Source organism: Hylobates moloch, unplaced genomic scaffold, assembly GCF_009828535.3.
Source record: "Hylobates moloch isolate HMO894 unplaced genomic scaffold, HMol_V3 SCAFFOLD_4, whole genome shotgun sequence".
NCBI classification, from domain to species: domain Eukaryota; kingdom Metazoa; phylum Chordata; class Mammalia; order Primates; family Hylobatidae; genus Hylobates; species Hylobates moloch.
This window is the reverse complement of record NW_026652279.1, coordinates 8,100,082-8,126,499: the sequence shown is the minus strand read 5'-3', so window position 1 is coordinate 8,126,499 and position 26,418 is coordinate 8,100,082. Positions and strand designations below refer to the sequence as shown.

At 44.4% G+C, this 26,418-nt stretch overlaps 2 protein-coding genes across 10 annotated transcripts in view; one reads left to right on the top strand and one right to left on the bottom strand.

Moving 5' to 3' along the window:
- LRIG1 (leucine rich repeats and immunoglobulin like domains 1) overlaps positions 1 to 8,397 on the top strand; it is a 122,646-nt gene extending 114,249 nt beyond the window's left edge. For 2 of the 4 annotated variants that reach the window (XM_032149453.2, XM_032754988.2), the window contains 7 exons: positions 1,010 to 1,330; positions 3,057 to 3,338; positions 3,856 to 4,275; positions 4,843 to 4,968; positions 5,606 to 5,752; positions 6,374 to 6,658; positions 6,761 to 8,397. In XM_032149453.2, the coding sequence (XP_032005344.1) occupies positions 1,010 to 1,330; positions 3,057 to 3,338; positions 3,856 to 4,275; positions 4,843 to 4,968; positions 5,606 to 5,752; positions 6,374 to 6,658; positions 6,761 to 6,987 (1,808 nt within the window). In that variant the 3' untranslated portion in view covers positions 6,988 to 8,397. Of the gene's footprint in view, positions 1 to 1,009; positions 1,331 to 3,056; positions 3,339 to 3,855; positions 4,276 to 4,842; positions 5,055 to 5,605; positions 5,753 to 6,373; positions 6,659 to 6,760 lie in introns of all 4 variants that reach the window. The other 2 variants (XM_032149454.2, XM_058437142.1) reach the window with 2 other exon arrangements.
- Positions 8,267 to 26,418, bottom strand: part of SLC25A26 (solute carrier family 25 member 26) — a 171,405-nt gene continuing 153,253 nt past the window's right edge. For 4 of the 6 annotated variants that reach the window (XM_032149455.2, XM_058437143.1, XM_032149457.2 and 1 more), the window contains 4 exons: positions 24,214 to 24,283; positions 17,629 to 17,693; positions 16,553 to 16,626; positions 8,267 to 9,496 (listed from right to left, as the gene is read on the bottom strand). In XM_032149455.2, the coding sequence (XP_032005346.1) occupies positions 9,379 to 9,496; positions 16,553 to 16,626; positions 17,629 to 17,693; positions 24,214 to 24,283 (327 nt within the window). In that variant the 3' untranslated portion in view covers positions 8,267 to 9,378. The remainder of the gene's footprint in view (positions 9,497 to 16,552; positions 16,627 to 17,628; positions 17,694 to 24,213; positions 24,284 to 26,418) is intronic. The other 2 variants (XR_009213042.1, XR_004247616.2) reach the window with 1 other exon arrangement.

The window sequence follows — 26,418 nt, the reverse complement described above, 5'->3', positions numbered from 1 at the left end:
TGTGCACATGGCCTTGCACATGCATGTGGCTGTCTAGATCCCCAGGAATGTATTGGACCTTTTCAAAGCCCACCATCAACACTGTATTCCCTACATTTTCCTTTATAGTTTTTTGGCCAGCTGCTTATTGGCCCCATGGGTATTGTCCCCTCAGACAGCTGCACTGTTGAACAGTGGCTACTGATTGTTGTAGTCATGTGCCCTGGGGCTGGGGCTTCTGCTGGGCAAACTAGATCAGGGCAGATCAATGCAAATCCTGTGAATGGGGCTTTCCATGTTGCTCCCAGATAGGCTATATGGTGTCAGTTTTGAGGATGGGGCTTTTGGGGAACCCATTCTGATCCTTCACTGGTCGCTAGGCTGCTGGGTTTCAAGGCTACCATGGAGCTGGGGAGAGAGGAATGGGGCTTAGGATAAGTTAAAACACCACAAAGCTCACATTTCTTACTGAGATGTTGCTATTTTCTTGAATCAACAATCCGTGGATTGTTGTAAGCGTTTGGTTTTCCAGAATTCTGAAAAAGTTGCTTTTGACCATTTTTCCAGGTGTTTTCCTTGTTTTAATGGAGGTGCAGATTTTTGGAGGTCCTTATTCTGACATTTTGGAAGTGTTTTACACCCCCCTCCTTTTGGAGTAAGGTTTGTGGGTAAGATCTCTGCAGTCATGACCAGTGGTGCCTGACTCTTGTTTGGTGTGAAAGTCAGCAGGCAGAGCCAGTTGTCTTAAGGAAACTGCCGGCTGGCTGGTTTCAGAACTGAGAAGTGGTGGGTTAATTTCTAATCAAGAAGTGTGATCATAAAGGTGATCAGTTCTCACAGACTTACAATTAGATGAGGTCAGATATCCATGGTGCAACTCTTACGGCATCTGGTGGGGCTGAGGTTGCACAGCGACCCCAAGCTCTGGTTCCTGCTTGGTGTCTGAGTCAGTTTTTGTTAGCATGAACAGCAGCTGGTTCCTTTGTGTACCAAGAACCCGGCGCTTTACAGTTGACCCTTCTCTCCCCAGATGACTTCTTGAAGCCACAGATCATCACCCAGCCAGAAACCACCATGGCTATGGTGGGCAAGGACATCCGGTTCACATGCTCAGCAGCCAGCAGCAGCAGCTCCCCCATGACCTTTGCCTGGAAGAAGGACAACGAAGTCCTGACCAATGCAGACATGGAGAACTTTGTCCACGTCCACGCGCAGGACGGGGAAGTGATGGAGTACACCACTATCCTGCACCTCCGCCAGGTCACTTTTGGGCACGAGGGCCGCTACCAATGTGTCATCACCAACCACTTTGGCTCCACCTATTCACATAAGGCCAGGCTCACCGTGAATGGTATGGAAACACCATCTTTGTTATAGTACTAGAATCCTACAAAGCACACTCCTGATTGCCCTTTCAGCTTTCCACGTAGAGATGACTGAGAGAGACAGGACACACACATGCTTCTGTGGGGCACTATTAAATCACATTGTTGCCTGGGTTTGCCCCAGAGCAAGTTTTACAGATTTCAAGGGTTATTCTCAATGAGTTACTTGTTGTTGGTGAGTTTTAAAAATCTAGTTATTGGCTGGGTGTCGTGGCTCATGCCTGTAATCCCAGCAGTTGGGAGGCTGAGGTGGGTAGATCACTTGAAGCCAGGAATTCAAGACTAGTGTGGCCAACGTAGTGAAAGCCTGTCTCTACTAAAAATACAAAAATTAGCCAGATGTGGTGGTACATGCCTGTAATCCAAGCTACTTGGGAGGCTGAGGCACGAGAATTGCTTGAACCCAAGAGGTGGAGGTTGCAGTGAGCCGAGATTGCTCCACTGCATTCCAACCTGGGTGTCAAAGCAAGACTTACCTCAAAAACAAAACAAAACAAAACAAAAAAACTAGTTATTATGTTAAGTCAAATTGTGGAGAGCTAAGCCTTGTGTTTTTGTCCATTTCTTATCCTCTATAAGCCAAGAGATCGGGTTTCCAAATTCCAAGTATCCCCTTAGCCTGGGGAAGCTGCTGTTCTTTGAGTAGATGGCACAACATTGGAGTCAGAGGCTAGCTACTGCTCCAGAGGCAGTGGAGTGCAAGGCTGGTGTGAGTCCTGGCCTGAAAGACACACTTGTCCTGGCAGTTGACAGGTTTTTACTCTTTAACCAGCCTTGGAGCTTGTCAAGGGGACCATGTGTTATTGTGTGTTTGGAGGAGAGGGGGGGGGAGTAGATAGCTTGAATAGTTTACTATCCCACTCCAGTAACCTAATGGTGTTATCCTGATTACTAACCCTCTAGTTAAAAAGAATTGGCTTGAGAATCATCAGAATGCTGGATCTGCTGTACTCTTTAATTCCCCACAGATCACAGGGAAACACCTTTACCACACTGTAGTGGGGTTGTCTTGGCTTATTCCAAGTCCTCACAGCTTCTGGAAGACTCAGGAAACTGTTAGACTCTCCCCGAGATTGACATCGACAGGAACTCTGGTGGTGCCTGACCTGTGGCTGGATGCGTCCCATTCTGTTGGCACATCGATCTTTAGGCTGAGCAAGCTAGCAAGCTGAATGCTTCCTGCCTGGGTATACGGCAGTGGGCAGGAGCAGCCTGCGTGAACACCCATCCACATGGATGAGCCATCCCATTCATCCCCTGAACACCCATCCAAACGGATGAGCCATCCCATTGCTCTCCCAAGGTGGAGGCACGCCCACCTTCCCTCGTAATTAATTCCATCTCCACAGCCTCTCTCTTGTGGGTAAAGCAGGCAAGCATCAGGCCTACCTAGTGTGGATGGGCACCCCCTGCAATCCCCGTATAGGCATTGCCACGTAGAGTAAAAGCCTTTGCTTTGAAGGGACTATAGCCAGCCTAGGGTGTACAAGGCAAGGCTGATGGAAGTGTTCCAACTGTGGTGGGAGAAGCTGGGGGTTCCTGATTCACAGGTGGCAGGAGTGGTCCTGGGCAGACATTGGGAGAAAGGAAGTGAACTGGCACTGGGCACAGTGACAGGTGTTTGCCAGAGGACTTCCTCGTTTTGCATCTAGCTGTCCCATAACCCGACCCTGTATACGTTTTGTTTTCCAGTGTTGCCATCATTCACCAAAACGCCCCATGACATAACCATCCGGACCACCACCATGGCCCGCCTTGAATGTGCTGCCACAGGTCACCCAAACCCTCAGATTGCCTGGCAGAAGGATGGAGGCACGGATTTCCCCGCTGCCCGTGAGCGACGCATGCATGTCATGCCAGATGACGACGTGTTTTTCATCACTGATGTGAAAATAGATGACGCAGGGGTTTACAGCTGTACTGCCCAGAACTCAGCCGGCTCCATTTCAGCTAATGCCACCCTGACTGTCTTAGGTTTGGCTATTGCTCCACTGTGTGTGTGTGTGTGTGTGTGTGTGTGTGTCAGACTCTCAAATGCTCTGTGTGGCCAGGGGTGGTATGCGTTGTGGGCCTTTCGACCCTGTTTGAAATTTGCGGCTGCTTTTTGACAAGTGGTTCTGTCTCTTTAAAAGAAATGATAGCTGATGAATTAAGAGTCTTCACAGGGTTTAGCTACAGAACATTTTAAGAATTGGACAGGATAGATGTGGGCTTGGTCAAGAATGAGGACACAGGCCTGACACAGGACAGTTAGTTAGGGAATAGCAGGGGCTTTCATCAGCAGAGGTTCACTGTCCCTGTGGAAGCCACTCCGAGAATGGAGATGACTTAGTCAGTGAGTTGAAGGCTCTTCTCCAAAGCTTGCCACTCTGAGACAAAATCTCAGATGCATCTCACTGATATGTTGGGTTGTCTGTTGTCTAGAAGACAGGGCAGAGCCAGAGCAACCGAGGCCCTGAGAATGACTAAGATCTCTGTTGTCCTCTTGTAGAGACCCCATCCTTGGCGGTGCCCTTGGAAGACCGTGTGGTATCTGTTGGAGAAACGGTGGCCTTCCAATGCAAAGCGACGGGGAACCCTCCACCCCGCATCACCTGGTTTAAGGGGGACCACCCGCTGAGCCTCACTGAGCGGCACCACTTGACCCCTGACAACCAGCTCCTTGTGGTTCAGAACGTGGTGGCAGAGGACACGGGCCGATACACCTGTGAGATGTCCAACACCCTGGGCACTGAGCGAGCTCACAGCCAGCTGACCGTCTTGCCCGCAGCAGGCTGCAGGAAGGATGGGACCACGGTAGGCATCTTCACTATTGCCGTCGTGAGCAGCATCGTCCTGACGTCACTGGTCTGGGTGTGCATCATCTACCAGACCAGGAAGAAGAGTGAAGAGTACAGTGTCACCAACACAGGTCAGGCCCTGCCAGCAGAGCTGACTTTCAAGGAGGGAGGAATGGCAGTGATGCTGGGCAACTGGGCCGGGTTCCAGTGGCTTTTGAAAGAATCGCAGTGTGTTCAGAACTCCTGAGGCTTTAGTGCCACTAATTCCATTTTAACTTTGAGGAACTTTACCTTAAACAGGAATACTCTCAAATATAAGTAACTGATGCACCCTGCAGTTTTCCCTCTCCTTGCTAACTCAGAGGCCACCTATGCACAGGCCCTGCTGCCACGTAGTAGGTTGTTCCTGAAACAATCTCCCAGCGCGGTGCTTCTGTGAGCCCCAGCATCTTTCCCGTCACTGGTCTCCACTTCTTGTGGCATCTGGCATCTGCCGGCTGTGCTCTTCACACTGGGTGTAGAGTAAGGCTGAGCAGGCTCTGGGAGGGCCTGTTATGTACATGGACTCCATGCCATCTCTCTGCACAGCCCTGATGGTCGTCACTGGGAGGATCCCCTTTCTGAGCTTGACAAGGAACGTGTGTCTGCATTTCTTGTCACTGAGACCCTGGTGTTTTATTTGTTCTGTCTCCTTGCAGATGAAACCATCGTGCCGCCAGATGTTCCAAGCTACCTCTCTTCTCAGGGGACCCTTTCTGACCGACAAGAAACCGTGGTCAGGACCGAGGGCGGCCCTCAGGCCAGTGGGCACATTGAGAGCAATGGTAAGGCCTCAGTAACCATGAAGCAGAGCTCTGCTGTGACTGTGTCTCCGGGTGCTGGAGGTGGCCTCCAGCTCTTTACAGGACAGGTACCTGGCATTAGATGGGGCAAACTTGGTGAACTAGAAGGCTGTATGACTAAGGGCTGCTATTTTGGACCCAGTCTTTATGAGTTCTCCAAGGTTTTAAAGTCCTGTCCCCCCAGGAAGCCACTGGATGGGGCTTAGCATCTCCCTGGCAGGATAAAGTAGGCTTGCCTGGAGTAGCAGCTGGAAAGGGCATCACGGTGCATGAACTCAGCCAACCCGTTCCTTACATGGGGAGTGTGCCCAGGTCTGCTCTGTGATCCAGTCTTACACTGGAAAGCTGTCACCAGGATGAGGTCCGTCCAACGGTGGGGGCCCCTGAGCACTTGCCTGAGGCCGTAGAGGCTCCCCTGAGAGAGCTGCTCATTTCACAAGGCCGGCCTGCCTGCTGGGAGGTAGTAGTAGAAAACCCACTGCTTGCCAGACCAGCAGCCCCACGCGTCTGAAGAACTTTTTAAGAAATGACTGTTCTAGCGGCCTTGCTCATTCCTTTCATAAGGCTGACTCTGAAATACCAAGCCCAGAGTTTCTAATCATGTCGGAATCCACTGCAGGTGCCTGTCCAAGAGATGCAAGCCACTTTCCAGAGGTCGACGCTCACAGCGTTGCCTGCAGGCAGCCAAAGCTCTGTGCTGGGTATCACAGAGAGCCGTGGAAAGCCATGGAGAAAGCTGAAGGGACACCTGGGCCACATAAGATGGGTATGAGATGCTTCCCATCGGAAGTAGTTTCTTTCTGAAATGGAAATTTGGGGTGACCTAGTCACTATATCAAAGGGGGAGACACATTCTTAGTCCACAGCTGTCTCCAAATTTGGTATTCAGTATATAAATGGGAAGCTCAGGCCTGGCTCTCTTAATTGCAGGATAGTTTCTCCTAAATAATTCTATGGCATGGTAAGCCTGAGCATGCATTTTCTAGATTTATAAGCAACTTAAATAAGGGGCAAGGCACAAACGAAGTGTAGAGTTTCAGTCAGCACTTTTTCACCAGGGCTATTTTGAGGCTTAATTTCTAATTGTTGAAAAGACCCAACACTGCATGGTACCTAACGCTAATGGCTTTTCCCCCCTGAAGCAGTAAGACTACATTCTCTGAGTATGAAATTCACTGTAAACACGAAAGACCCCACAGTTCATGAGTGGCTTGGTGTTTGCCTAGTCCTTTTTCTGGGGACATAGTTGGGAGAAAGAGGAAGCATGCATACAGTGTTTGCAGTCAGGGTTCTCACCGTGCACAGTGGAGCTGAGCAGCTGTCCTGTGTGTGAGGATGAAGAGTCCCACAGCAGTGGCTCTAACCCATCTTTGGTGCTGTCCTTCAGGACAGGGTGGCCGGGTCGTATGCAGTGACTGCAACACTGAAGTGGACTGTTACTCCAGGGAACAGGCCTTCCACCCCCAGCCTGTGTCCAGAGGCAGCGTGCAGCCAAGTGTGCCAAATGGCCCAGAGCCGGGTGGGAGTGCCCAAGAGCATTCTCCACATCACCAGTGCAGCGGGACTGCCGCTGGGTCCTGCCCTGAGTGCCAGGGGTCGCTCCACCCTAGTAACCACGATAGAATGCTGACGGCTGTGAAGAAAAAGCCAATGGCATCTCTAGACGGGAAAGGTAACTTTTTACTGTCTTCTGAGGAGTTACTAACAAACAGGTGGGTTGGGAGCTGCTGAAACGGTCAAGTGGGGGTCTGACAGGTCCTTTCTTTCCTTGTAGGGGATTCTTCCTGGACTTTAGCAAGGTCGTATGACCTGGACTCCACAGAGCTACAGCCTGCATCTTCGTTAACTTCAGGCAGTCCAGAGCGCACGGAAGCCCAGCACTTGCTTGTTTCCAATGGCCACCTCCCCAAAGCATGTGACTCCAGTCCCGAGTCCACGCCACTGACAGGACAGCTCCCCGGGAAACAGAGGGTGCCACTGCTGTTGGCACCCAAAAGCTAGGTTTTGTCTACCTCAGTTCTTGTCATACCAGTCTCTACAGGAAAGAGAGGTAGGAGAGGCTGTGAGGAAGCTTGGGTTCAAGCGTCACTCATCTGTACATGGTTGTAACTTCCATGTGGAGTATCAGTCGCTCACAGGACTTGCATCTGAAGCACAGAAACGCAAGAGGGGATTTGTGTACAAAAGGCAGAAAAAGTATTTGCTATCATTGTACATAAGAGTTTTCAGAGATTTCATATATATCTTTTTCAGAGGCTATTTTAATCTTTAGTGCATGGTTAACAGAAAAAAATTACACAATTTTGACAATATTATTTTTCATATCAGGTTGCTGTTTAATTTTGGAGGGGGGGTGGGGAAATAATTCTGGTGCCTTAATGCATGGCTGGAGTTTATAGAGGCTACAACCACATTTGTTTGCAGGAGTTTTTGGTGGGGGTATAAGAAGGATGGAAGGCCTTGGATTTATATTGCACTTCATAGACCCCTAGGCTGCTGCGCGGTCGGACTCGACATGCGCTGGAAGGAGCTTCAGGTGAGCACTGCTCATGTGTGGATGCCCCTGCAACAGGCCTCCCTGTAGAGCCAGGGGTGCAGGTGCCATCCACCCTTGCAGTGAATGGCTTTTCCTTTTAGGTTTAAGTCCTGTCTTTAAGGCGCAGAATGAGGGTTGTTAATCCATCACAAGCAAAATTTCGTCCTTCTCGAGATTATTTTATGATAAAAGCAAATGTGGCCTTCTCAGTATCATTCGATTGCTATTTGAGACTTTTAAATTAAGGTAAAGGCTGCTGGTGTTGGTACCTGTGGATTCTTCTATAGTGATGTTTTCATTCTGCCAATATAATGAGTATTACATTGGCCTTGGGGTACAGAAAGGAGGAAGTTCTTACTTTTCAGGGCTACCTTATTTCTACTAAGGATCCAGAGCAGGCCTGTCCATGCCATTCCTTTGCACAGATGAAACTGAGCTGGGACTGGAAAAGACTTAGCCCTTGACCTGGGTTCTGGGTATATTTGCACTTTTGAGACTGGTAGCTAACCATCTTGTGAGTGCCAATGTGTAATTTAGTAAAACTTACTTAAATAGAAACAAAAAATGTTCCTTTGGCCAAAAGCTGAAGGGAGTTACTGAGAAAATAGTTAACAATTACTGTCAGGTGTCATCACTGTTGAAAAGGTAAGCACATTTAGAATTTTGTTCTTGACAGTTAACTATCTTACTTCCACAAAATATGTGAATTTGCTGCTTCTGAGAGGCAATGTGAAAGAGGAAGTATTACTTTTATGTACAAAGTTATTTATTTATAGAAATTTTGGTACAGTGTACATTGAAAACCATGTAAAATATTGAAGTGTCTAACAAATGGCATTGAAGTGTCTTTAATAAAGGTTCATTTATAAATGTCAGTATAGTTGGTGGTCCTTCTGGTGGTCCTTCTTTTACAAACGCAGTCATTCTGCCTTTAATTATCTTCCCCCCAAAAAGAAAAAAAAAACTAGGCGAAGCAAAGTCATACACTGTTTGCTCCAGGGCAGACAACACTGCTAGATTCCTGAGATTTTGTTCTGAATTTTTCTACACCTGGAGCTTGTTAGTCAAGCTCTAAAATCCCAAAGTGTGGTGACCTTCCCATTTCATCCTGCCTACTTCTAGCAACGCTGTTTTCAAAGCTGGCCCAGGCCCTCCTTTCAGCTTGACATGAGAATGGCTCACCCACCGTGCCCTCCTGCACGAAGCCAGCTGGGCCCACCTAGTCACTTGAGTTGCAGCTGCTTTCTCTCACACACCACAGGGGGCGCTGGACACATCTCTGTAAAATAATACAATTGTGTGTTTTTATGAGTGAAATCTGAGGGTAATTAAAACCAGCAGCCCACTTACCCAGAAAGAGTGCTTGCTATGCACCTGTAGTTCATTCTTTTTCAACAAAACCTACCCTTACACAACAGGAATTAACTAGGGGCAGAAACACCCACATATACAACTTCTTCCCCCAGTCTCCTTTTCCCAAACAAGCTATTCTTTTAAAATTATAACTATCTTGCCTTCTGCTGAATCCACCATCAGGTGGCAGGAAGTGAAAGATCAGATACAGATCAAATGAAAGCTCTAAAAGGCCTGGCCTCAGCATTACCAAACTTATTTATTAAGAGGTTCTGAGGAGATTGTTCAGAGTACCGCCACAGACCCCGTTTTCTTCTCTTAGCTCTCTGGCATACAGGCCAGTGACTTCATACCAGCCAGCCTATACCACAGATGGCACAATCTCGATGCCGGCATCTTAGCAGAACTGGTCTTCAGCACTGGGGCCTATAGTTCAGACAGCTGCTCAGCGGAAGAGGGTTTACACTGCAGGCCCCTCTCCTGACAGCCTCACTGTCTCTGCTTCAAGGACTCTTTCTGCCAACTTCCAACAGCAAGCTGTGCGTTCGGTCATAAGCCCCCAGAAAGATGAAACCTCCCAGACTGATGGCTGCCATTCGAGGGAAGACACCTGCAAATAATCTAGGGGAAAAAACAGGATTTTTAATGTTGTGTGTATTTTAAAAAAAGGTTAAATTCCAGTACCCACAGCTTGCTCAGCTCAATACACCATGCTCATTAGTGGCTAACTACCAAACAGCTTACTTGTGAACACTCCCAAATAAGGCAAGTAATGGCTCTGTCCCAACAAGAGTTCTAAAACTTTCATGCCATTTTTCCCTTTGAAAGATGAAATTGACTTTTTAAAAAAAGGCATTAAAGAGCTGAATCCTAGGTAAGGCTGGAAGGCACTTCCCAGCCCACACCTCTAAAGTGGTCTCCAGGGGTTGCTCAGTGAAGAGATTTTTGGGCAATGCTGCCGCTCCGCCCACTGACTCAGTTGCATTTTGTCCTTCGAGACCGCAAAACATGACGTCACAACAACAACTTGAACCTCCATGGATTCCCTGTGTTCCTTTTCTGTCTAAGGGCATGAAAGGCAAATGGGCTGTGGCTGTGAAGAGGGCAGCATGCCTCCACCTGCACAGTCCCCTGGTATCACAGAAGGCTGATGATCAGCCAAGGTGCAATGTAGAATAATCAGAGCAATGCAAAGTAAAACTACAATGCCACGAGGATATAAATTGGGGATTCATTCTTTAAAACAGCCCCCCGTCCCCATACGTACTCAGATATTCAAAAATTTTCATTGTGACATTGCTGATGGTGATCTAAGTTATGGCACAGTATAAACATACAGTGGATGATTATGTAGCTGATAAAGATGAGGAAATCTACAGATGCCAACATAAAAAAAAAATACAAAACAGGTTTAAAAAACTAAGTCCAAGGGCTATGATTCCGTATCTAAAAGGCAAGCCAGGGATGTGTCTTAAACCCTAAACTGAATGCCTGCTGCCTGTGGATTACAGGACACATTTCTGGCCCATGCTTCCATAACCTTTGAACCTTTTGAAACCAAGAGTATAGGCATGACTCAGAGATAATTTCAAGTTTGGTCCCAGGCCAAGTTTGGCCACCATAATAAAGTGAATATTGCAATAAAGAAAGCCATTCAAATTTCTGGGTTTCCCAGGGCACAGAAAAGTTATGTTTCTACTATAGTCTATTAAGTATGCAGTAGCAATTATGTCTAAAAATTGTACATACCTTAATTTTAAAATGCTTTGCTAAAAAATGCTCACGAGCATCTGAGCCTGCAGTAAATTGTAATCTTTTGGCTGGTAGAGGGTCTTGCTTTGAATGATGGCTACTAACTGACCAGGGTAGTGGCTGCTGAAGGTTGGAGTGGCTGTGGAAATTTCTAAAAATAATAATTGTTGCACTGATGGACTCTTCTTTTCATGAAAGATTTCTCTGTAGCACACAATACATTTTGCCCACAGTAGAACCTCTTTCAAAACTGGAGTCAACTGTCTCAAACTCTGCCACTGTTTTCTCAACTAAATTGATGAAATATTCTAAATCCTTTATTGTCATTTCAACAATGTTCACCGTATCTTCACCAGGAGTAGATTCATCTCAATAGATCACTTTCTTTGCTCACCCATAAGAACCAACTCCTCATCCGTTCAAGTTTGATCATGAGATTGTGGCAATTCATCACATCTTCAGGGTCCACTTCTGACTATAGTGGTCTTGCTATTTCCAGTACATCTAGTATGTGTTTCCCTCCACTAGTCAGCCATGAGGATTGGAATCAACTTCTTCCAAAGTCCTAGCATGGTCAATATTTTGACCTCCTATGAAGCCACTGATGTTCTCACTGGTATCTAGAATGGTGACTGCTTTCTAGAAGGCTTCCAATTTACTTTGCCCACATCCAGCAAAGGAATCACTGTTGATGCAGCTGTAGCCTTATGAAATTTAATAAAACCTGAAAGTTAAAGTAACTCCTTGATCCACAGGCTAAGGAATGGATGTTGATAGCAGGCATGAGAACAACATTCATCTCCAGCAGAACTCCAGGGTGACCAGGGTACACTGTCAATGAACGGTAATATTTTAAAAGGAATCTTTTCCTCTGAGCACTAGGTCCCAGCAGTGGGCTTAAAATATTCAAGAAAGCATGCTGTAAACACATGTGCTGTCGCTCAGGCGTTGTTGTTCCATTTCTACAGCAGAGGCAGAGTCGATTTAGCATCACTCTTAAAGGCTCTAGGATTTTCAGAAGAGTCAACGAGCACTGGCTTCAACTTAAAAATACCAGCTGCATTAGCCCCTAAGAAGAGAGTCAGCCAGTCCTTTGAAGCTTTGAGGCCAGGCATTGATGTCTCCTCTCTAGCTAGGAAAGTCCTAGATGGCATCTTCTAATCGAAGGCTGTTTCATCTATGTTGGAAATCTGTTGTTTCGTGTTAGTGCCTTCATCGATGATCTTAGCTAGATCTGGGTAACTTGCTGCAGCTTCTCCATCAGCACTTGCCACTTCACCTTACACTTCTGTGTTACAGAGATGACTTCTTTCCTTAAACTTCATGAATCAACCTCTCCTAGCTTCAAACCCTGCAGCTTCCTCACCTCTCTCAGCCTTCAGGGAAGAGAGTTAGCCTTGCTCTGCATTAGGTTTTGGCTTAAGGGGATGTTGTGGCTGGTCTGACCTTCTGTCCAGACCACTCAAACTTTCTTCGTATCTGCATTGAGGCTGTTACACTTATCATTTGTGTAATTCACTGGATAGCACTTTTCATTTCCTTCAAGAACTTCTCCTTTGCATTTACAACTTGGTTAACTGTCACAAGAGGCCTCGATTCTGGCCCATCTCAGCTTTCCACATGCTTGCTCACTAAATTTCATCATTTCCAGCTTTTATTTTTAAATTTTTTTTTTTTTTTTTTTTTGAGATAAGGTCTTGCTGTTACCCAGGCTGGAGTGCAGTGGCACGATCATGGCCCACAGCAACCTCTGCCTGCTGAGCTCAGGTGACCCTCCCACCTCAGCTTCCCAAGTAGCTAGGACTACAGGCACACACCACCATGCCCAGCTAATTTTTGTAATTTTTGTAGAGACAGGGTTTGGCATGTTGCCTAGGCTGGTCTTGAACTCTTGGGCTCAAGCCATCTGCCACCTTGGCCCCCCAAAATGCTGGGATTACAGGTGTGAGCCACCATGCCCGGCCTGAGTTTTTTATTTAAAATGAGAAAGGTGTGATTCTTCCTTTCACTTGAGCACTTAGAGGCCACGGGAGGATTATTAATTGGCCTAACTGCAATATTGTGTCTCGCAGAATAGAGGCCTAAGGGAGAGAGACAGGGAATGGCCAGTTGGTGACACAGCCCGAATCCATACCACATTTGTCGATTAAGTTTGCCATCTTCGGTGGACACAGTGTGTGATGCCCCAAAACAATTATAGTAACATCAACGATGGCTGATCACAGATCACCATAGCAGATATGATAATGAAAATATTTGACAGGTGAGAATTACCAAAATGTGACACAGGCACAAAGTGATCATGTGCTATTGGAAAAAGGCTCTGCAAGACTTGCTCAACGCAGGGTTGCCACAAACCTTCAATTTGGAAAAAAAGTGCACTGAGAAGTGCAATTACACAAAATATGCCTGTATTACTTCTGTAAGCAGAAAGAGTTAATGAAGGCAAAACTAGTGAATATGCCAATGAAAAGACTTCTGGTTAGGTCTATGGAAGAAAACTGAAAATGATCAAGTATGCCAACAGTAGCTATGCATCCTTTAAGATGTAAGAAAAGCCTGTGACAAGCAGGCTGGTGGCCTGGCAGGAAGACGGTCCCCGCAGGCTGCTCCCAGCACCTGACTGCATCCTTTCTCCCAACACCTTTGAGCTTTTGGGGGAGGCCAAGCAGCCTCCCTCTGTTTGCAGCACTTGGCACTTCTAAGGAAAATGAGACACTTAAGAAGAGTTTTGTGGGCCCTTTTAGTTAGCTAGCTACGGATTTAAATCATTACAATACTGCACATAAAATTAAGGACCCCGATTACTTGTCCAAAAATAACCATGAAAATTGTATTGAAAAGCAAACTACACTTGTTTAAAAAAAAAAAAAAATCAGCATCATGCAAATTGTTTTTGCATGGGGTAGGTGGTGAGGACAGAAACTCACAAATTACCACTATGTCCTTCCTGCCTGAAAAACGGATGAGCCTCCCTGTTCCTACCTTACGAAGGAAAGGGTGCCAGACAGGTGGCCAGTAGATGCCGAGCTGCGGGAGACCACTCCGGCCACAAAGTTCTCCTGCCTTTACTACCTTACTTATTTCTAAACGCCAGTGTCTTCTTCAGCTTCTGCCACTCACAAGCTCAGCTGCTCCTGGCAAGAGGCAGACGGAAGCAGTTTATGGTTTCAATAGATGACCACTGAATCTATTAACGTAATTACGGCCTTAACGTGGAGTAATTTGTACAGTGAGGGCCCCAGCCAGTCTCACAGGTGAAGACTTTGGAGTTGAGCAGGAGCGTATTCTAGTGCCCACAGATTAAATGAGAGCAAATATAAGCAACTTACAATGCCAGGCAGAAAGGGATGCTCACGGCAGGGGCAGCTACTACATAAAGGGCACAGTCAACAAAAACAGCCAGCTGAGGAGTGAAGAAAACCAGAAAGGGGCCATCCGGGGTGGGCAGGCTCCCCATCTGCCTTCGGCTACTGGGCTGAATGAACACGCGGTGTTTGTTTAGTAATATATTTGTTTATATGTATATTCCCAGTATGTGCCAGAACAAGGTCTTCACCTGCGTGGACCGCGGGGAAAGATCAAAGTGGTCGCCACATGACTTGACCCCGAGAGGGCAGCACCATTCCATCCTAAGGTGAGGAGATGGTGTCTGCTGGAAAACCCAAGTAGTACCTGGTAAACTTAGTGCATGCCCAGGGGAGGAGACAGGAGGTGGCAGCAGCTCTGAGTGCTTGCAGACCTAACAGAGGAAGCCGGCGGAGATACCTTCAGGCTGAGGGTGCCTGGGACCTCTGTTCACAACAGCCACCAGGTTTTTCTGTGACTGTTTTTTAGGCAAATTATTTATTGTCTTTTATCATTAATAAGGGGCTAATCAAAACTCCCTTAAATGACAACCGCTGCTGTCTGTAATGCTCTTAAGTACACTGTACAGACTGACCAGAGCCCGTAACTTCTGAGACTTTCAGAAGATAGATAAGCAAAAAAAAATCCACACACCTTTACAGAGCTGACAATGGGGACAGAGACAGGCCCTTGACCTGAGGAAGACACCCCTCCTCTGCCTGTATTTCTAGCACTGCTTAGTTTTATAACATCAAGTATAAGAGATGCCACAACCAGGACAGGGAAGATTATCTTCAACCATCTACTCCTACCAGCTTTTGGGGCCATGGGGTTGCCAGTCGATCATGCCATCCCCACGTGCCACCACTGTCTCCAGAAAAGGCTGAGGGGCTGCGGCTATGCACAGCTCCACAAGGCTAAAGCTAAGGTCAATTGAAGTGGTTTGCCCAACAGATGCCACAGAATCAAACATGAACTACACTGAAATCGGTAAGACAGTGAAATCTGGCAGTTTGGCTTTACAGTCTAAAAAAGCCACTGAATGTGACTTCTCCATGTATGTAGCCCAATTGCTATTTGAAACACATAAGAACTTTTTTGTTGTTGTTTTTTGAGACAGGGTCTTGCTCTGTCACCCAGGCTACAGGGCAGTAGCGCAGTTTAACTCACTATAACCTCGACTTCCGGGTTCAAGCGATCGCTCAGCCTCCTGAGTAGCTGGGACTACAGGTGCGTGCCACCGCACCAGGCTAATTTATTTATTTATTTTTTTAGAGACAGAGTCTTGCCATATTACCCAGGCTGGTCTCAAACTCCTAACTTCGAGCGACCCTCCTGCTTCAGCCTCCAAAGTGCTGGGATTACAGGTGTGAGCCCCGCACCCGGCCCATAAGGACCTTTTACCTGCTACTGGCTAAGTAGCTTCAGGACTCATTTTTTCTCACACTATTCCTGTTTGCTGTGGAACTAGCAGCAGAATTAATGTGCCACAGTTAGAAGCATCCCTCACAATATGGCAGCCCTAAGTGGCAGGCTCCCAGCACACACGCCCCCACTAGGCCCTTCCCACACTCTCACTAGACGTCAACAGCCAATTATTCCTCTGGCTTTGCCCCAGTTCTTGTTTCAAAACCGTGACACCCTTCACACACCCAACATCAATCCCTCAGAGTTGTCACATTCAACAAAACCATCCAATATCACCTACTTTTCAAACTTCCAACTGGAAAATTTCAATCTAGGATGGGCTGCTGTCCTATAAAAACCTTAACTGGGGCCTGACTCACCTACTTCATGTCCTCCAGACCATCAAATAGCTGAGATTAAAACTGCCAAAGGTACACAAAAACTACAATCACATAAGTGATCCAACTCGGCATCAGGATGAGGAGGTGGCACTGCCAGATGAGACGCCTGAAGTCCAGGCAGCTGCCGACCCTCTGCAAAGGGAGGCCACTGCTTTGCTCTTGCAAGAAAATCCCTGGTATATGGTCCCTAAGAGAAAACCCTAATTTCACATGCCTGTAAGATCTCAACATTCAGGCGGCTTTACAAGTTTAAGGTGTCAAAGCAATGTTGCAATCTTGCAGAGACAGCTTTTAGGACATGAAGCTAGAAGTCTGAGGCACTTCTGTAGCACAGTGGTTCTCAATTGATGCTAATTGTGGAGTCATCCCACCTGCACTATGGTATGTTCAAGGTAATTTGTTACTAATAATAGTTAAAAGCGTCAAAGCCACAAATGCTTTCTTCTAACAATGTTACCTTCACTACCTTGTATTTCTGCACTGTGTAACCAGAAGCCCATTTCATCACTGCTGCAGCCCAGACCCTGGTGAGGGCCGCACATGTGAATTCCATCTAACATCAAGATGTGCAAGGCTGAGAACGGCCTGGCTGGAATACAGCGTCGATTTGATTTGTTATGTTAGCTCATATATACAACATCAACTATAATATTTTGCACAATATATAGAACCTCAACGCAGAACATAAGCAGAAGGGAAGGAGAGGTGTTCATCCAAAGTCAGGCTAAAGGAGGAGGAGTAGTGGAGAGGAAGGCATTCCTCGTCTTACCCTGCCAGCCCCTGTGACCGCCAGACCCCATGCAGGGCAGAGAGCACATTCCCATTAGCAGTGCTGGAGCCAGCCTGTGTGAACAGACAAAGAGAAACCCGTTATCTTCTGAAGCTCCCAATCACACACTTGCCTCTCAGACAGCCTGAGACACACAGCTCCCCATCACCCTCATCTAGAACACAGTGTTAGACAGCAGGTAGTCTCTTGGCAATCAGGACCTGGCTCGCTTGCCCAGAAGCGCTTACACTCAGACATGCAGGCAAGCAGGGATGTGGCCCACGCCACACGGGAGGCTGCTGATCAGAGCTCCCGAGATGACTGATCAACTATTTAACAGGAAAAAGACAGAAGCACTATGAAGCAATGTGAGGAGGGCAGGGAATCATTAGTGTAAATGCTACAACTATGAAACTTGCCTAAACAGCTAATAAGCATATTTAATAGAGTGCCGTTTAAATGTTCCATTTAAAACGTGATTAACATTCTTAGGTTGGATCCTGCCGCCTGCACACTAAAATCTGGCCCATATTTGTTCTACTTTTCCACAAAGATAGGACTTTTTTGTTTTGGTTCAGTTCAGGTATGTTACACGTACGGCATTCTTTCAACTCTCTATCTAGCGGGGTTTTTTAAAACAATTTTTCTCTTAAACAAAATGGTTTCAACATTTCTGACAACTATCATAACCCATCCAGTTAAGGCCAACTGTGACCCTAGGTTCAAAGCCTGTCACTTACCTGCCACATGGCAGGAGGCTCGTCAACCTCTCCGAGCCTTAGGTTTGTCACCAGTAAAAACTGAGTTTATCTGAAGATAGTACTGCCAGGCAGTGGCCCTACCAGCCCTATGTGCTTACATAACATAGGTGAAAATGACTGTGAAATGGTACAATATTATATAGACACTGGGGATATTGTTCCATCAATGGAGGTTTGGTTAGAGGTTCCACAGGTAGCATAAGATGCTAGTACAGGTAAATGGTAGCCATTTGTGTTCACTTTATATACCTGTAGTCCTAGTGCTAACAGATACGAGCATCTGAAGTATCTCCATTACATTATTTCACCACTTACCTTTGCCAGCATAATTCTCGTCTTTGCCACATCTAGAGGGGTGGTGACTGCAGCGGCAAATCCACCTGTGCAAATAATACCCAACACCCAAGTGAGATACTGTTTACTGTATTATATAATTTTGTAATTTTTAGAATTCCTGACTGCTGAAATCACATCATTATGTACACCTGGCTGATTCAAGAACAGGATGCACACATGCACAATCTTTATCCACACGCTTCTTTTCTTTTGCAGTGATACAGAACTGCACGAGAGAAGAAAATGCCTTACCCACTCAGGTGAAAAACAGAAGGCTCCATAATTTATCTTGCTCTTTCACTAACTAGCAAACTAATGAGTGTGTATGTATGTTTATGTACATGATGAATGTGTACACATATGACATACATGTATATGGCCAGATGCCCACTCTCAATATGTGAGACAAACTGCTCCTAATGGTTCTCAAAGGGTTCAAGACTTTCTATGGGCCACTGCCTTTTTTTGTGTGTGTGTGAAAAGACAGGGTCTCACTGTCTCTCACCAAGACTGGAGTGCAGTGGTGTGATCATAGCTCACTGCAGCCTCACCCTCCTAGGCTCAAGTGATCTTTCCACCTTAGCCTCCTCCTGAGTGGCTGGGACTGCAGCTGCATACCACCAAACTTGGCTAATTTTTAAATTTTCTGTAGAGACAGGGTCTTGCTATGTTGCCCAGACTGGTCTTGAACTCCTTGCATCAAGCACTGCTCCTGCCTCAGCGTCCCGAAGTGTTGGGATTACAAGCATGAACCACCACACCAAGCCTGGACCACTGTTCTTTAAAGTGACTCCAAAATGCGTCTATCATTTCTGCTTTGCATATAGCAAAATGGACAAACAGAGTCACATGTGACATTGTGGGGATTTTGGGTATACATGGCTGGATTCTTTGAATTACAGGAGCAAAGCTTTTTCTGTTTCACAGGCTCCTGATAGCAGGCTAGTCGGAGTTACCTTTCTAAGGTCTCTTCTACATCTTCTTAGCCTGAGTCTCGCTTCAGCACACATTCCACATTATGGCTTCCTTCCTACCTTCTCTCTCATGTTTGCGTTATCTGAATGTCATGATGGCTGAACTGTACAGACTGGACTTTTTGAAGGACTTTCTGTTTTAACATAAACCAAGTTTATGGTGTCAATATTTCATTTAATGCAGTACAAAGATATAAACCTAAATCCGAAGAGGCCCTACAGAGACAGAAATAATAAACCCTAAAAGGTGTTACAAAGATTCAGCTTCCATGAGCTAGGGGGAAAGAGATAGCGTTATAAGGGCAACAGGACACCCGTGTGTGAAGGATACTCCAGAAATAGCACTACTTTCCTTCTCACTTTTGTGGCTTGTGGACAAAAAGGTCATTTGATCTCTGCCAAATATCTTTCTAATCATGATGCTGAAAGAAGATTATACCAAGCCTCCTCCAGGATTATGACACTGACTTTTTGAAAGGTGTACCTATTTATGCTCTCATGCTCCATTTCTGGTTACCCCTGAATGTCACACACCTTAGGAGTTAAGTACTATCAACTGACATGAATATTTGAATCCCCTTTGGTTTAGCCATTTCAAATTATGACTATGTAAAACTCCTCATCTTCAACCCAGAGGCTGTCTGAAATTCAGAGACTTGCTAAGCTTTGTGACTTTGAAATTTTGGTGGACTTGGTCTTGAAATCCTACTCTTTTAACCGTATATTCTGCCCTGGAAAAGTAAATATACTTTTAGTTACACAACAGCATCCATGAATACTTCCTATCTATCTGTCTGTCTGTCTGTCTATCTATCTACCTACCTACCTACCTACCCACCTACCCACCTACCTACCTACCTGTCTCCCCCAAGAAAGGAAGAAAAGGGAAAGAGACACAAGACACAAAGGCAACAAACTTTACTATCCCAAACTTCCCATACCCCAAAATAATAGACTTGGTTTTGTTTCCCTTACCAGCAGCACGGTCTGGCCTGAAGGAACCCTTCTTTCCAACTGGAAAGACCAACGCTTAAATCCCAGTTCTACCAGTTGTCTAGCCTTAGGTAATTACTTATTCTGTGGCTGAAGTACCTTATGAGCTAGGGACTCTTAGAGCCCCATGCTACAGGTGAAGAAACTGAAGCTTAAGGAGGCTAAAAACTTGAAGACTGTACTTAGTGCAGAGCTGAGACGGGATCTTAAGCCTGTACTGACTCTGGAACTGGGACGCTTACCCATTGGTCTCCCAGTGGCCTCAGTTTTCTCATCTGTAAAATGCGGACAGTGGTATGACACGGGAATTAAATGGGCCTATGCAACATGTTTGGAACAGCATCTGGCTCACAGCAGTAATCACAAAATAATTAACTCTTTCTTTGGTGGGCAGAGCTAATGAGTGATTTTTCTTCGTATCTTTAGACCTCCGCACTCACAACAGGCACTCGAAAACGCTTAATCAGTACCCTGGTCTATAGTTTTTATAAACTGAAAATTTCAACTCATCCTCTAAAAGACAGGGAAAGGTAAAGGTAAAGGTAGGAGCTAGCATCTGCAGTGCTTACTTCGTATGTGGCATGCCAGGAATGCACCAGGCACTTTCATTGACTATTTGATCTCATTTGCATGGGGGTTACTATTCTCATTTTACAACCAACTTACTTGCCCAGCCCACACAGCTGGATCACGACTCCAAAAGTAATACTCGTTCCGCTACATAATGACTTTCATATATAAGACAAATTAAAATTTGTCCAATTGTTAAAACCCACTTTCGTATGTGAAAATGTTCACAAACGATACTAAACCAATTAAAAAGACCTAAAGGTTGATAAGGAACATCTAATAAATTTAGTTACTGCAAATCAAACTTATTTTGGCCATTAGCAAAGATCTACCATTCCTTTAGTGTGGCTGCCTACCAATATTCTCTTGGAGATTTAGGTTTCATGAAAGTAATATGAAGAAAAGTTACACACACAAACATGTATGCTTCAGTAGGTCCTCACTTTACTACCATGAGAGAAGCTGTATTTTATGTGTTACTAATCAACTAATTTGCCTGTCTTCAACTATCAAAGATTTCTCTAATTCACAGACCTCACAAGGCTTTTATAAGGCTGTAAGGAGGACTTGTGAAGATAAGAGAATAGAATAATGGTCATAACAGGGAAGGGCTGGGGGCCAGGACTTTCAGTTAAAATGTAGTTATTTTCTGTTTTATTTAAGGGCACTGTAAGCTACTGGTAATAAATACAAGGAACATTCTAACATATGAGACAGGAAATAATTATTTGGTACAGCAATTATAGGCTGCTTTTGTGTGCAAAGCATCCGTGAAACAGTTTTCTATGGTCTCCACTGGAGTTAGGTTTGTACTGAATGTTAGGCTAACTGCTTTCGAGGACAGGATTCAGGAGAAACTAAAATTTTATGATAAAACTCTTATCTCCTATTTCCTTGGGGAACAAATGCAGATTCCCTAACCACCCCTCCCCCAACACCCATAAAGACAAAGTAGCCACTTTCCTACAATAAGGCTGGAGCTGTCACCTCTGAGCAGCAGCTGAGAATGTGGGGGCAGCAATGGGGAAGTCCCCGAACCCACCCGTGGGCAACCTTGCTGCCATTCGTTGCTCCTCCAGACCCTACGTTGCCCCTGATCAGTCTGGATGGGACAAGAGCACCACCATACCCCTCTTATGCGTGACCTCCAGTGAAGTGTGCAGATGTGGAAGACTTCCACATCCACAAGAAGGAAAGGGTTTTTTGTTTGTATTTTAATAGAGACTGTGTCAGGCCTTCTCATTTGTTATCCAAATAATCCCTCACCCCATTCTTGAATTTCAAACCCATGGAGAAATTGCAATCAATCTCTCTTTCCCCGCCTCTTTCTCCCCCACCCTCTTCTCTCCTAGAGAATGTACAGAGGTGTTTATTATGAGAAACTGATCAAAATATACTAGAGTACCAAATATCACTATAGTAGCAAATGTCATAATTACTTAGGCTGCATTATGGTTTATGTTTAGAAGTTAACTCAAAGCAAGGAAGTTGCAAAGTCCTTTTATACCCCTAGTTTCACCCCTGACCAGAAGCCAAGGAAATTTCTGTGCATGACAAGCCATCAACACCTCCAATCTCACGGGACATTTTTGGATATCGGTGCCAAGTAGTTTATAAAACAAGCATGAACAAGAAAGAGTGCCAAGGATGGCACACAGAATGGTTCATCTGCAATGATTTAGCCAGTTTAAACTTGGAAAAGCACATGCGGATGAGAAATCTGATTTCTGATTTGAGGGCAAGTTTTATCACTGCTTTTATGGCCATGTAAGGGTAATGTCTGCAAGTGCAGCATGTATTTTAAAGGGACTTCACAAGACATCCTTCATCTCTGTATTCTGTAAAGAACCATGTTGCAACTCTTACAGAATCTCACTTTTTCACAAATTGGAATATTTTCAAGTGATGTTTATCCTTCAGAAATGCTTTAAAGCAGTAACCCTGTTCCTCTGGATCAACATTTGTACCAAATAAAATTTCAAAATAAGGGATACAAATAAGAAATATATTTATCTTTTGCTAAATATATGTGTTTCTACTGACAACAGATTTTTTGCAGGCCTTGGACAAACTCCTTCACTTATCAGAACTTCAGCAGAAAAATATAAGATGCTTACACTGGAGGCATTTTAAAATTTACGAGCTATTAGAGGAGACTGTTCTGTACGGTAACTTTATTGATATGACATTCCTTCACTCAATCAAGAAGGTGAATTACTGTGAAAGTAGGTTTTCATTTTCTGGACGTTAGTTGTTCTTACTGAAATAGTAGTAGTAATTCCTTACATCGACTCGGTTTTGCAGAGTACAGAGTACTAACCATATATGATCTCAAGCCCTGAAGTAATCCCCTAACATAGGAATTGTTGCTTCTACATTACAGGTAAGGAAACTGACACTCAGGAGGGTCCCAAAATCTCATTCCTGAGTTGGGGACCAAAAAGAGACTTGAGAATCCTGTAAGTCACACAGCTCAGCCTGTGCTAGATGTGTAGCCGTGGGCACCTCGCTCCCTTTCTCCACACCCCAGCATCACTGGAGCACCGGCTGTGCTGCCACACTCCCCAGGCGAGTCACCTTAACTGAAGGGCCTGGATGGTAGGATCCTACCACATAGATACAGGATGTCTGAAAGGAAGTTCCCTTCTCTCACTCCTTCTGACGATACAAGTGCTTAGTGTCTATTACAGAGTATTATTCCGAAAAGGAAACTGTAATTAATGCAAATGTCCTTAATAGTAGCAATGTCTCTGCAAGCAAATCTTTGAATTGGGTATTTAAGGAATAGGACCAGAGAATATGTTCTTATTTCAACACACGGAAGTTTTATAGTATTGCTAACTTTAAAAAGTAGCCTTAGTTACCCAGGATGACTATATTTCCATAATGCACTCATTTTGTCCCCAGGGCCCAGGAGAGTGTCTACAAAAATGCACATCTCTCTTAGGGACTGGGGAATAATGACTCCTGACCTCTGGAAAATGCATCAAGACCATCTACTTATTTAACACAGCTAATGACTATGTGTCATGTGGAAACGATCATCATCATCATCAATCTGGATTGGTTTCATGTCTACAGGCAAAATTCTTATTGTTGATTATCAATTCTACAAGTCAAATGAGTCTATTAATAAAGAGTCCTACAAAATGAACATTTTCTGTTTTCCCAATCACGACAACAACAAAAAATGACCATTAAACAAATTGGAAAATCATTATTTTCCAATAAAGTTAATACCCTAAACCTCCCCTACTGGCTTCACATCTCAGCTAAGTTTCCTTTTCTGGCAAATTTCCATTGTATTTCAACTATAATTCTAATTTAACTTTGTAACAACAAAATATACTTCTCTCTTAGGCTTTTAAACATATCACTTACTAAGCTCTTTAAAGCATTTGAGTTCTCATTAAAGCCTCACTGGAAAATTCATATGACTTAGTGATGGATAACACAGTATTGCATATTGTCACCTCGCTCTTGCTTTAATGTCTCGAAAATGCCCAGATGTGTAGATCTCCATACTTCCTACACAGAACAGTTTAGCCTTCAGTAAGTTATGGAGGAGCCTCTGCTCTCCTGACACTAGTTAGTCTACAGTGCTGTCAAACATGTCACACAAACCGTGAATCATTGCCTTCTGCAGAAATCGCTTAAACCCCCTAAGCACTGCCCAAGGCAGACCAGCTGCATGGTGAGCCCTGCACCCACAGCAAGTCTCTTCCCACAGAGGACTTTATAAATCATCTTTAAGATAATTCCAGGGCCTGAGTGAAGGCTTTAATAAAGATAAAAAGAAAAAGAAAAATTTGTCAAAAACAAATTGCTTGTCTTTCAGGCAGACACCTTTTTAGCAGGTTTTTTTTTTTTTTTCCCCCTGTAAGACACGTTCTTTTCTCAAACAACTAGTGAAGCGCTCTTCATCTCAACAACCTGGAATTTCTAAAGAATGCTGTTTTTGCATAGTTAATATTTTCACATTTTTCCCCCTCTTTGGTCTTTCCCAGTATAATATAATCCTTTGCACCTGCAAAAGCTCCACAGACTGCTGACTGCCAAGAATCCACCACATGATCCTGCCTCCAGGACCAGAGGGCCTGTGTTTAAGGAGAAAGAAAAATACAAGTTATTAAATATTTGAATTTATCAGAACCTCCTGTGGGTTAGCTCTGGGGATGGGAACTTAAGTGAGAAGCTATTTTGGTGGCATTCTTCACTGATGACATAACTGACTTTCCCAAGGACTTAACTGCATTCTAAAATAAGTCAAAGAAATGAGAGTGACAGCTACATTAGAGTGCTCAAAGCAAACAATTTTCAGAGAGTACATATGTGTGTGTGCACACACACAAAACATCATCGCCACAATTCAGATAGTGAACTTACTCATGACCCACAAGTTTTCTTGTATCCCTATGTAACCCCTCCTTCCTGTCCTTCCTCACTATCCCCTAAGCAATCTGATCTGTCATTCTAGATTAGTATGCCTTTTCCAGAATGTTCTATCATTGTAATCACATATTTTTTTAAATCCAACTTCTTTGATTCAGAATTATTTTGTGATTCACCCATGTCATGCAGATATCAACAGTTGACTTCTTCTTCATTAGTAATATTCTGTTGTATGGATATACCGTGATTTACGTATTTACCTGTTGATGGACATTTGGGATTTTTCCAGTTTGGGGCTATTACAAATAAAGCCACCATGAATATTTGCACACAGGTCTTTATATGTATACATGCTTTCACTTCTCTTGGGGAAATACCTAGCAGTGAAATCGCTAGATCACATGGGAGTTATATGTTTAACTTTTTAAGAACTGCCAAACTGTTTTCCAAAGCGATTGTACCATTTTACATTCCCATGAGTTCTGGTTTCTCCACATCTTTTCCAATATTTGTTATCATCACTACTTTAAAATTTTAACCATTCTAGTAAATGTGTTGCACTATTTCTTTCTTCCTCTTTTTTTTTTTTTTTTTTTTTTTTTTTTTTTTTTTTTTTTTTTTTTTTGAGACAGAGACTCGCTCTGTCACCCAGGCTGGAGTGCTGGAGTACAGTGGTGCAATCTTGGCTCACTGCAACCTCCAACTCCTGGGTTCATGTGATTCTCCTGCCTCAGCCTCCTGAGTAGCTGGGACTACAGGCGCCCGCCAACACACCCAGCTAATTTTTGTGTTTTTAAGTAGAGACGGGGTTTCACCATGTTGGCCAGGCTGGTGTCCAACTCCTGACCTCAAGTGATCCACCCGCCTCAGCCTCCCACAGTGCTGGGATTACAGGTGTGAGCCACCGTGCCTTCATTGTGGTTTTAATTTGTATTTCCCTAATGATGGTGAGTTGCTTTTCATGTACTTATTTGCCATCCACAACATACTGTCTTTGGTGAAGTGTCTATTCAAATGTGTTGCACATTTGTACTGGGTTACCGTATCTCAATGACTGCATTTTAAGAGTTCTTTACATATTCTAGACATAGCTCATTTACAGATGTTTTCTTCTAGTCTTGTCTTTTCATTCTTTTAACAGCATCTTTCATCATTCTTTTAACAGCGTCTTTCAAAGAACAGAAGTTTTTAATTTTGATGAAGTCCAAATTATCCTTTTAGAGATCTTGCTTTTGGTGTCACATCTAAGAAATCTTTGCCTAACTCAGTCACAAAGATTTTTTGATCCTGTGTTTTCTTCTAGAAATTTTATGCTTTCAGGTTTTACATTTATATCTATCATCCATTTTGAGTTAATTTTTATATATGGTACAATATGTAGATTGAAGTTATTTGGTTTTGTTTTCACATATGGATATTCAGTTGTTCCAGTGACTGGGAAAGATAATCATTTCTCCAATGAACTGCCCTCTTGCTTTTGTCAAAAATCAACTGTCCACATATGTGTGGGTCTATTTCTGAACTCTCTATTCTGTTCTCATCTATAGGCTTATCTTGATATCAATTCCATACTTTCTTCACTACCGTAACTTTATAATGAATCTTGAAACCAGGTAGTATTTGTCTTCCAAATTCTTTCTTTTCCAAAGTTCTTCTACCTATTCTAAATATTTTGCATTTCCATATGAATTTTGCAATCTGATTATCAATTCCTAGGAAATAACCTGGCTGAGACTGTGATTGGGATGCACCAAATCCATGGATTATTTTGGAGAGAACCAGTTGTTAATGTTGAGGGGTTTTTTTCTCATAGGCATGGCATCCCTCTCCATTTGACTAA